Below are 12001 nucleotides of genomic sequence, written 5' to 3'. Positions count from 1 at the left end.
CCCAGTCCTGGTGCCGCTGCCGGGGAAGTCCAAGTCCCATGGCGGTCCCATTCCCCGTCCCATTCCCGGCACCGGGGCGGGGCGGTCCTGGCGGGGGGGGCGCGGTCCCGGTGCTGTCCCGGTGCCGTTGCCGAGAGGATGGACGGGGCTGTCTTAGGGGGAGGTGGTACAGGTGGTGTCCCTGTCTCTATCCCTGTCCCTGTCCCTGTCCCACTGCTGTCCCTGTCCCTGTCCCGGTGCTGTCCCTGTCCCGGTCCCTGTCCCTGTCCCTGTCCCTGTCCCTGTCCCTGTCCCTGTCCCGGTCCCTGTCCCTGTCCCACTGCTGTCCCTGTCCCTGTCCCGGTGCTGTCCCTGTCCCTGTCCCGGTGCTGTCCCTGTCCCTGTCCCTGTCCCTGTCCCTGTCCCTGTCCCTGTCCCGGTCCCTGTCCCTGTCCCTGTCCCTGTCCCTGTCCCGGTCCCTGTCCCTGTCCCTGTCCCGGTCCCTGTCCCTGTCCCACTGCTGTCCCTGTCCCTGTCCCGGTGCTGTCCCTGTCCCTGTCCCGGTGCTGTCCCTGTCCCTGTCTCTGTCCCTGTCCCTGTCCCTGTCCCTGTCCCTGTCCCGGTCCCTGTCCCTGTCTCTGTCCCTGTCCCGGTCCCTGTCCCTGTCCCTGTCCCTGTCCCGGTCCCTGTCCCTGTCCCTGTCCCTGTCCCTGTCCCTGTCCCGGTCCCGGTCCCTGTCCCTGTCCCTGTCCCTGTCCCTGTCCCGGTCCCTGTCCCTGTCCCGGTCCCTGTCCCTGTCCCTGTCCCTGTCCCGGTGCTGTCCCTGTCCCTGTCCCTGTCCCTGTCCCTGTCCCGGTCCCTGTCCCTGTCCCGGTCCCTGTCCCTGTCCCTGTCCCTGTCCCGGTGCTGTCCCTGTCCCTGTCCCTGTCCCTGTCCCTGTCCCGGTCCCTGTCCCTGTCCCTGTCCCTGTCCCTGTCCCTGTCCCGGTCCCTGTCCCTGTCCCTGTCCCTGTCTCTGTCCCTGTCCCTGTCCCTGTCCCTGTCCCGGTCCCTGTCCCTGTCCCTGTCCCTGTCCCTGTCCCGGTCCCAGTCCCGGTGCCGTGCGGGGGGCGGGGCTGTGCCAGGGGGGCGTGGCCTGGAGGGGGCGTGTCCGGGGCGGGGCGGGCTGAGGCGCGCGGCGGCGGGGCCGTGCGCGGGGGCTGCCGGGAAGGGCCGTGGGCAGCGGCGGGCGATGGCGGCGGCGCGGGCTCCCCCCCGGCGGCGGCGGCGGCGGCTGCGGCGGCGGCTCCTCTGAGCGGGGCGGCGGCGGTGGCGATGCGCAGCGCTCCCGGCCACGATGGAGGACCGGTCGCACAAGGTGCTGCTGGCGCTGGTGATGCTGTTCCTCTTCGCCGTGATCGTGCTGCAGTACGTCTGCCCGGGCACCGAGTGCCAGCTGCTGCGGCTCCGCGCCCTCAGCCCCGCCGCCGCCGCCGCCGACCCGTACCGGGCCGAGGACGAGACGCCGGCGCGCTTCGTGCCCCGCTTCAATTTCTCCGCCGACGACTTGCTGAGGCGGGTGGACTTCAACATCAAAGGGGACGACCTGATCGTGTTCCTGCACATCCAGAAGACGGGCGGCACCACCTTCGGGCGGCACCTGGTGCGCAACATCCAGCTGGAGCAGCCCTGCGAGTGCCGCGCCGGGCAGAAGAAGTGCACCTGCCACCGGCCCGGCAAGAGGGAGACCTGGCTCTTCTCCCGCTTCTCCACCGGCTGGAGCTGCGGGCTGCACGCCGACTGGACCGAGCTCACCAACTGCGTGCCCTCCGTGGTGGACAGCAAGAAGGAGGTGCGGCTGCGGCCCTCCAGGTGAGGCCGGGCCCCGCTGCCTCCCCGGGCTCAGGCGGCGGCGGGACGGGCGGTGCATGGGCCCGCGGGGCGCTGCCGGGCCGGGGATGCTGCGGAGGAGGAGGAGGAAGAGGGAGGGGGATGGAGGGATGTGACCCCTACATCCCGGCACGGAGCCGGGAGCCGCAGCGGTGTGTGCACAGTGTGCCCCCAGCTCTGCAGGGAGAGCTGAACCCGCCCCGCTCCGCCAGCAGAGAGGGGATGGAAGTGATGTCCCGCCGTTGTGATGAGCCCAGGGACACGGGAATAGTCCCCACAGCTTGGGGACCCCCGGAGAGAGGGGACCCCCCAGGAGAGAGGGTGCTTGGGGTGCCTGGGATGTTCCCCCAGAGCTTTTCCATCTGGGGTGCCTGGGATGTTCCCCCAGAGCTTTTCCATCTTTGGCTGTACAGAGCTACTGCAGCTCCAGTGTATGCCGAGAATCAGTCTTGGTTCTAGGAGTGTTGCTGAGCTGCTGGATCTTCGTGGTACCCTGAAGTTTGGCTTCGGGATGGTGGCCTTGCAAAGTGAAGGTTGCTGAGTTGTCTGCAAATGTTTTTGTTGTTCTTCAGCCCTGTTTTGTGCTTGCGTTTTTGATTTTGGTGGCACTGCTCTCTCTTCATCCCTGGGTCTTTCTTGGGAGTTGCCAATGTCCCCTGACCATAGCAAGGGGGTTGCCTAAAAGTTGTCCCTGTCTTTTAGAAGCCCACCTGGCTTTTCCTCCAGTGAGCAGTGAGGACCTGCTTCCTCTGCTCCCAGAGCTCTTTGATCACAACCCATCCTCGCTTGTAACAGACTCAGGAGCTTGTCTGTGGCTGTCCATGCAGCTGTACCGTGTAGCAGAACTGCTCGGGCTTTCAGTGTCTTTTCCCCGTCTTTTGTGGGAAATTAGAAACTAGAGAATCACTGCTATTGCACTGTGAGACTAATGGCAGGTCCTTTTACAAAGGGGCTGCTGTTATATATCATGCTATCTGAAGTCAAGTCTAAGCACAGATTTCACTTGAAATACAAAGCAATTTCTTTCTAGAATTCCTTTTATATAGTGTGACACGACACTGCCATCTAGTAGAAAAATGCTTAGCATCATTATGGTCCTGTACCCAAGGAGCAGCTCTTCATCAGACTTGGCTATTGTGATTCCTGCTCTTTTGTCTTCCCTGCTGCTTTAAATTTTAATTGTCTAATTTTTGTGGCATCCCATTTGCTAACATCAGGACCAGTTCCTTGCCCTCTGGCTCTATTACCTTCCCAGTTTCAGGCTGCTGAGCCTTGCAGGCTGCTTAGTTTATTTTACCTGTTCCATAAACGTGTTGTTTGTCAGCAGAAATGTAAATTGAGTAACATGTGCTTTCTTTTGCTGCACCGCTTCCAGTGATACATGTTTCTTTTTCCCCAGAGACGGGCTTGGCCTGCAAAGCTGTAGCTGTGGGTCAGGAATTTCCTTCCTTTCCCAGAGACAGGTCTGTCTGTGCTTGATCTTTTCTGTGTCGTCCAGAAAAATGGGAGACTCCTTGTCCTGCACCCACCACCTGAGGGGGAAGGGAACATCAGGCTCGGAGAACTGGGATTTTTTTCTGCAGCTTTTGTCTTTGTATTTTTTTTTCCCTTTGTTGGATACCAGACATGCTTTCCTGAGTTGGAATGGAGGCAGTGCATGTACCTGCTCAGGAGTTCAGAGCAATGGTTCCTTGCCCTGTCAACAATGTTGCTGTCACAGCTGACTTCTGAGAGGCCACTAGGACATATGACTTGGGATTGAAGCCAGGAGAGAGGCAGGAAAATGAAACCGTGATGATTTTTTTTGTTAGGTAGAGGTCTACTCTCTCAAAGCCTTCAAAATGATATTATACTTTTAATAACCTAATTACACAGCTTGCTGAATAGCTACAGTTGTTCTCCAGGAAAACGTCTTGACAAGCAATTATTTGGACTGCAATTTCTAAATGTTTAAAAAATACAGGAAGAGAAGTTCTTGAATGAACAATAGTCCTTTCAAGTCTTTCTGCCCGTTTTAGTACCTCGTCTTTAATTTTAGTTTGTGCTCTCAATTTAGCAGCGGTTCAGCTGACAACTGGTTAATTAGCACCTCTACCTACTGCCAGTAACAAAGTCTAAGCCCTTTCTGGGCAGATAAAAGCTGCTTTCAGAGCAGCAGTAGGTGTGGGATGGGGTTGTCTAAGCTGGGAAGCCGTGCTGGCTCCAAGTGGGGTCAGCCTGGCTATTCCTGAACTGAGGTTTTTAGGGGGCCATCCTGGGTTTGTGGGAAGGGAAAGGAAATCATGGCCCTGGTGTGCAAATCCTGAGAGAAGAGGAAGCAACTTGAAGGGGTGCAAGGCCCATTTGGGGAGCATGGTGAGGGCAGGGAGAAGGATTCAGTCAGGAGCAGAGAATTTTCTCAAGTGAGCCTTGGCTTGACAAGGGTAGGAATTCCTGCATTTATAGTTGAGATGATTGAAAAGTGAGCCCTGTTGTGAGAGGGATTTGAACTCCTTGGCTGCTGCATCAAGCAGTCTGCAGTTACTGTCTTGAGGCTGTGTAGTCTTGTCTGGAAATACCCAAGTATTCCTTCAAATCTTTTAGCTTGCATCTCTGTGTGATTACTTTGCACGATGTTTGTCTTCTTGATGTTTGTCTTCTTGGTGTGGCGAGTCTATTTGTCAGATTACTGGTCACCTGGGCTGCTCTCTAGGGGCCTTTTGTTTTGTTTAAAAGTTGAGTCTTTGTTAGTCTGGGGGAAGCTCTGTCCTGGACCATGCAGTGCTCAGCAGCAGGTACAGAGCATCTCTGTGGTAGGAGAGATGGGATCAGCCTGGAGGGTGTATACATGGAGAACCTTGCTGCCTGCAGCAGTCATCCTGCAGTATCTGCACTTAATTCTGTTAGTAGTCTGCCTCTGTTTTCTCTGGGAATTGCAGGTTTGGAGTGCAGATTCCTTCGCTGGAGCAGTAGAAATACTCAGGATGGCTGTTGTGCTTTATTTGACACAATCCTGAGGTGGATTTAACAGCATGGTGCTTTCCTGTTTGTGAACATATAGGTTCCCAAAACTTCCTTTCCTTTGTAATGGTGGCTTGTGCTCCTTGATAAGTAGCAAGCAGGTAAATAGATATTCTTCTCCTTTGGTTCTTTCTTCTTCTGGAAGAACATGGTTCTCTGAGTGTGCATGGAGGAAGTTTTGGGTTTCTCTCCTTGGATCCCATTGGAATGCATGTTCTGTATGCTCTTGTTCCTGTTTGTCTCCTGTTCCATCAACCCTGCTCACCACTGCAGCATCCAGAAATCACAGAAAAAGGATGGGGGAAGGTATAGGCAAAGTAGATGCTTTCAGTGCTCTGGATCTGGCACTTGGGAGGTGGGTGGAATGCGCCGATGGTGGTGGCAGAAAGGAGAGGATTGTCTCAGCTTCTTGGCACCAGTGGTGAGAAAGGAGAAATGTGCTTTTTCCTAGTCATGAGTGACTGACTTGGGTCACTTGATTGATTGTGGAAGCCTCAAAGCTTTTGGCACACTGAACGGAGGCAGCATCCAAAGTAACTGTGCATCACAGAACTGAGATTTCTCTCAGCTCTGGCTAATTATTATGGGAAGTGTCTCCTGAAGTTGTCTATAGCAGTAAATCCAGTGGCACCATTGCAAGAAACAAAAGGCCTTGAGGTTAGGCAGGAAACTGTAATGAGGCATAGGAGAAAATGCAGGTACCAACATTTTAAAGTGGTGTCATAGCTTTGTCCCCTCGTTGGGTGAGAGATGTGGTTGGGATTGAAGGTCAGGCTGTATTTGATGTTCCTCCTGGGCAGCATTAAAGGAATGAGATGTTCCCTGTTGAGAGGAGAACGAGCTTGTAGAACTGCCTCTGGAGCCAGAAAGTCTGAGACTGGAAGAAACTTTGTGCTGCTGGTACAAGCCTGTTGGATCAGGCTGGTGCCTGCTGGCATTTGGGAAGCCTGATGTTGGCACCAAGTTGTGATGTGGGGCAGAATCTGCTGGTGATGCATAGATATTCTTATCTTGTGCCTGCGTGTTAGTGCAACCCTTCCAAGTTGAGTCTCGCAAAAATCTGAAAGAAGAAGGTTAAAACATTTCCTAGCAAACTGGAAACACTTAGAGTGTGTGTCTCTGTTGGCTGAGCAGATTAATCCACGTGCTCTTGAAAATGTGGAGTCATCTACTCTGAGGTCTGCAGTACTGGGTCTGACTGAGGTGAGGTTAGTTTAGTTTTTAGTTTTCCCCACAGGGAGTTTTCCTCATGGTGCTGTGTGTATGTAGCTACAAAGGTATTGGTAACAGGTTCCCAGTAAACTGCTTTGGTGTGGAGGAGGAAAACTGTCGTGTAGCACTGCCAGGGAAAGAAAAGTCATTTGTAGGTTTGGTTCTTAGCAGCTGTTGAGTGTGCCTCTCCCTGCTGCAGAGATATTATATAGCTGTGCAAGTGGATGAACTCCATGTCTCACCTGTGGTGGTGGAAGTTGGGGAATAATTAAGCCCCATAAATCAGCACTAAACCCTTTGTAGGCAGAAGAGATCCCGTGGCTCCCCAAGGCTTTGGGTTGATCACGCAAGCTGGGGCAGGAGGTGGACAGTTTAAAACCTCCAGCTGGTGGAGCAGGCAGACACCATTTCCAAGATAGAGTCCCACAGTGGTGCTGCTTTTGGGGTGAAGCCTGGGGGGCTGCTCAGGGAGAGAGGGGACCAGCACAGCTGAGCTGGAGGCTGTGGGCAAGCAGATGGGGTGACTGCTGTGACTTGGGCCCTGGCCAGAGCACCAAGAGGGTGCCTGCCTGCCCTTGAAATACACATCACTGAAACGCCTCGGGAAAAACTGGACAACAATTGTAAAGCAAAAGTCCCCTAAAATCCCCTAAAAACAACAACAACAAAAAACCCCAAACAAACAAAAAACCAAAATAAACAAAAAACCCCCAAAAAAGCCAAAACCAAAAAACCGACCAAACAAAAAACAAACACCAAAACAACCCCAAAACAACAAACCACCAAAAACACCAAACGAAAAATAAACAAACAAACAAACAAAAAACCCAACCAAAACCCAGAGCTTTTGCAGAGATGCTTCCATGCCTGAGTGACTCTGAGCTGCTTCGTTGGTCAGCAAAATTTCGTAATGACCTTGCTTGTTTCAGCCTGGTGGTTGCAGGGTGGGATTTGCATTGAATACTACCTTGCCACCCACAGATGTGCACCTCCAGCAGTTGAATTTTCCTGCATGCACCTGTTGGGACCAAAGCAGTAGGAGCAATGGACCAGCCTACAGAGTGAAAAAGGGGTTTTGAGGGGAAGGGCAAGGGATTATTTTCATAAATACAAGTGTCTCCTTCACCTAATCCCATTACAAGGCCTAACCTTGAAAGGCTTGGTTATAAACTTAAGTTCATGAATTTTTTAGGTTTGGACTATAGGGTGTGTAAAGCTCTCTAAATTGGTATTGCTGGTTTTGCAGATAAAGTGTTGAACTTCTTAAAGGGATTAAAAATAATTTTTCATATTAAGTCTCTTCAGTTCTCCTCTAAGTCTTTAATGAAGTGCAAATTGACTTTAAGTTATTTGAAAGTATATGATTCCTACTGCCTTTTACTTTAAATTTGGAGAATTTCTTGTGGAGAGAAGGCATTAATTGTAGGAATAAACCCACAGCAGAACAAGACATGAGGCACAGGTATTATACCTTGAATTGTTTATTCGATATGTTATCTGAGTTGGTCCTCCCTAAAGAAGAGAGTGAGAATTTGAACACTGTGGCATGGTGCTGTTGTACTAAGACATGATTACTTTTTATTAAAAGTGTACCTTTCTGCTAATTTTCCTTTTGGAATTTATAAATTTCAAATTAAACTATAAATAAATGCTTTGACTGCATTAAAATAGGCACAGATTGTGCCTTGTGATCCCTCTTGATAACTTTATAACCTTTAATAAAGGTTATCAAAGGCGCTTGGAAGTCAGGCATTATACCAATAAGTTATTTTTATTAAAAGACAGATTTTTAAGTTTAGCAAGTCAAGCGTTGGTTCTGAGACGTATTAACTGAGATTAATTTGTGCTTCATTTATTTAATCTGAATTGTCAGGAATCATGTTCTCTACTGATGTAAATGTCGGCAAAAAGGACTTATTAGTAGATTTGATTGCTTTTTAAATTTAACTAGCAGAGATGCACTGGCATGCCTAAGAGAATTGGTCTGTTTCTGTGAACAGTTCAGTGCCTAATGAATCACTTCAATGTACTTTTCTGAAGGAAAGCAGAGCAATTTAAATGTGCAATGCATTGATTTACCTCAAATGGATTAGGCCTCTGTGTGCAATCCTTTGCATTAATTTACTTTCTCCACAACTGTAATAATAAAGGCAGCATTTCTGTATGGCATCAGCCCAAATTAGCTCACGTAACTTGCTAGAAAGCAAAGATAATTAATATGTGGCTGAAAATGGGATGTTGGAATAGGTCTTTCTGAGAAGACACAGGGTTTGGGAAGTGCAGCAGGGTCCAGGTTGCCTCTGGGGGACATGCCAAGGGCAGGAAAACTGGGCTGGATGGAACCTATGTCAGATGAACCTTGTGTCAAAGGTTTTCTTGACATTTTTATGGGAAAAAAAAAAAAGAAAGTATTTGTGATTTGATGCTAGTCTAAGAGATTTTGGTGGTATGGACAGGTTTATCTTCTTTAAATTACTGAAGAAATAACACAAAAACTTGTAACTACAGCATATTCAGCTTGTTTTATTCCTGCAGTAACTTTTCAGTCATTTCTTCCCCTCCCATAAGCTCAACGTTCCGAGCAGCCAAGCGGCCAGGGAACAAAACTCTGGATAATTCCTTGTTTAACCACTTTTCTGCAGCAGTGGTGCCTGGGCTTTGTTTCACTCTGCAGGGATTACTGTGGGCAAGCAGCCCTCAGCCATTTTTGGAATTACCCTTATAGGCTCCTTACATCCTTGTGAGGATTAATCTCCCTTTCCCTTCTCGATCAGTTAATTCCCACTGCTGGAGAGCTGCCTGCCTGGACATAAATACGCAGGGAGGCAAAGCTGTGGAGCATCTCCAGCTGCTGCCTTTGTCCCTCGGGAGCCCAGCTCCTTGCTCCCAGTTTGGGGATGGAATTCTCACCCCAGCAGTGCCTGAGTCTGTAGCATCTTGGATGGAGGCAAAGCCATCCAGGACAGGAGATGCATGGCTATCCTTTTCTGTGGGATGGTGGAGGCAGCATGGAGACTGGAGTAGGGGGAAAATGCCATCCCTGCCTTCCTCCTCCTCTTCTTCCTTGGCAGCTGGCAAGTGTGGATTATTGTTTGTGATTGACTTGCTGGTGCTGGCAATTGTGCGTTGTGTTCTGGGACTAATAGGGTAGCGCCGAATTATTCAGGCGTTATTGAAATGAATCACATTTGTGATGAGTAATAAGTAGGAGACTTTGGTATTTATGAATAATTAACATGGTAAAGTTTTTCTTAGACGTGAAGAAATGATTTAATTTGTACTGTGAGCACTCTGTAAAATTAATGAAAGATAATTGCATTTGCTAATGTGAGACTAAGGAGCCAAAGCAATCTATTCTTTTGCATTTAAGTTCATATTGCTGATGTAAACAGCCAATGTAGAATTCCTTTAATATGTTTTCTTTGAGTGGAACCTGTGTTTAACATTGAGTAGGGTGGGTTTTGTGGAAATAGAAAGTCTAAACACTTAATTTGCTGTTGCCTTTTCCATTCACTCCCATATATCTGGGTGGATAGTGGATATATGCATGTAACAAGATAATATTTTTGAATAAGTGGCAATTAGGACCAGCTTTTTTCTTCTTCCCCGACTTTAGCCTTCTTTCTCAGCTGTTCCTGCTTTTAAAGACAGAATCCATTTAAGCTATTATATACAGCTTTGAGTGAAATCTCCTCTTTTTTAGCCTGAAAAAAATCATTAGTCTTTAGAGGACTATAAATCATAAGATCCATTAGGGGTGAGACTCAAATCGTGTTACTTCTTGCTTCTCAGCTGCTTATCCAACTCTGAAGGAGCCAAACTTTTGATGTAATATAACTAAATATATGCGGCTACGAGGGAGATAATCTTGCGGCATAAATGATTTTGCACATCTCCATAAAGGCATGAAGAAGAGTATGCCTTTCATGAGATCCTCATAGCAAATGCTCCTAATTTCCCATAATCAGAAGGATTGTGCTGTTTTGATGCTCTTAAAGGTCCAAGTAAATGGAAGATCAATTCTGCCATAACTCCTTTTTTTTTTTTTTTTTAATTTATTTTTTGGCTAAGTTAAAACATTGCAAGGCACCCAGCAATGGCAGTCTGCTCATTCTGTGCTCTGCTTGAACTGTAAGATCCTTCGGCAGGCGCCCAAATAGAGTGACTGAAACATTCTCTGCCGCCGATTATTTCCTCCAGCCTTCCTTGGGTTCAGAGAAAAGCAACTATTTTACCCCCCCTGTTACACAAAACAATGTTTCCTTGGTCAGAGCCAGAGAAGCTGCTTTTGAGAGTTTCTTTTTGAGGGTAACTGAGGGGAGAGCATTTCCTTTTGCCTGTGGGAAAATTAGTCCCTGGAGCAATCCCAAGCCATTCCGAGGCTGCAAGTTTTTTTGTTGTGGGTTCTAAGAAAGTTATTTGGAATAAGCTTGTGTCCTGCTTAAGCAAAACTTCCTAGATACTAACTTTATCATATTTTTTTGCCAGCAGTTAATTCATCTTGATAGTGAAGGTGCTGGGGGGGTTCTCCTCCCCATGGAGGACTTAAATGGGGCTGGAGGTGGGATAAGGTGTCTGTTCCTGCAGCATTTCCAGAAGAGCAGGAGTTTTTGTTCCTCCGGGAACTAATTCCACCAACTGTAGAAGAGGAGGAAGATGGCTGTGTGGCTTCTGCCTTTCACAGAGCTGTTCCTTTTTCTTGTGGAGGTGTTGGATCTAATCAGAACAGTGGTAGCACAGAGAAGGGAGAAGACAAAAGTGCTCAAGGAAGTGTCAGACACAACAGGATGTGCCTGCTGGATGGAGCGGAGTGACTTGCAGAAACATAAATGACGTAAATTAGTCTTTAACTCCTTTAATTCTTGCTTGCTGCAAGTCAGTCTTGCTTGTAAGAGAAGAAGCTTGTTGTTGGCATGGTCACTCCATTTTTTCTTTTCCTAAGTGCACATCTTTAGCCAAAACTTCAGTAGGTTTGAGTTTTTTACTTTGGTGATTTCCAGTAGCTTTAGGTCAATAAAATGTGGTGTAGAATTTTTGCTTTCAGATGCAGCTGACTTTAAGGATCAGTTGTTTGGCTTTCAGGTGGTGTGTTGCTGCTGGGGTCTGTATGCTTAATTCTGGTCTGCATGAAAGAAAAGTGATACACAAACATGGGAGTGGGGTTTGAGAAGCCAGGACATTACACCTGGGATGAGTCCTGTCTTCATGGGCTGTCATCTCCTCTCAGCCACTGCCTTGTTTGTGTAATTCAGTTCTTTGCATGAGGATATCTTTCCATCTGTTCATAGCATAGAGGATGTTGGATTTCCTAGCCTGACTGCTGCCTATATGTGACTCGTCTTAGGTAGAGGCACTGGAAATATTTATTTGTGTTCAGTTTGAATTTAGGGAAGCTGTAGAGTTGAAATATAAAACCAATGCGCTGTAGTGACAGGCGACTCCAGCCTGCCGTGTGTGTGGTGGTGTCCTGAGAGGGTTGTGGTGTTCCTTCCCTTCTGAGGAAGGTAAGAGGGAAGCTCCCTGTCCATGTGTCTGCTGGTGTGGGGTCACACCACTCAGTGCTTCTAGGCCAGACCTCTTGCATGATCTTGTTTTCACCCCTTCTCATGGATGAAGCAGTGTACGACTTTGGTCTTTAAAAGGAACAACTTAGGAAATTCCTGAGCCTGGGACAGTTGTCCTAAAGTAAGATCTAATCATGCTCTAAAGGTGTGTTTGTGAGCCTGGTGCTGTGACTGAAGGGTGTTGTGAAAAAAGCCAGGAGCTGCTCTCCGAACAGGAGACTTGGGGTATCTGACACCAGATATCCTGACCGAAGTCAGCAGGAGTGAAACTGTTGTGCTTCAAGCTGTTGCTTTGTCTGGTGACTGTCAAGGCTGCAGCTGCTCAGAGTGAAGGGGACTAGACCATCAGGAAGCACAGTGGTAGCAGAGACCTAGGAG

General features: G+C 48.9%; 1 protein-coding gene across 1 annotated transcript in view; it reads left to right on the top strand.

The window, feature by feature from the left end:
* Positions 1–1314: 1314 nt before the first annotated feature.
* HS6ST2 (heparan sulfate 6-O-sulfotransferase 2) overlaps positions 1315–12001 on the top strand; it is a gene marked incomplete at its 5' end in the record, with an annotated part of 129098 nt that continues 118411 nt past the window's right edge. Inside the window, one exon of the mRNA XM_083883787.1 lies at positions 1315–1829. Coding sequence (XP_083739913.1) covers positions 1315–1829 — 515 coding nt within the window. The remainder of the gene's footprint in view (positions 1830–12001) is intronic.

Source organism: Zosterops lateralis (assembly GCF_965231275.1).
Source record: "Zosterops lateralis genome assembly, chromosome: Z".
NCBI lineage: Eukaryota > Metazoa > Chordata > Aves > Passeriformes > Zosteropidae > Zosterops > Zosterops lateralis.
The sequence above is the reverse complement of the archived record's forward strand: the minus strand, read 5'-3'. Positions and strand labels throughout refer to the sequence as shown.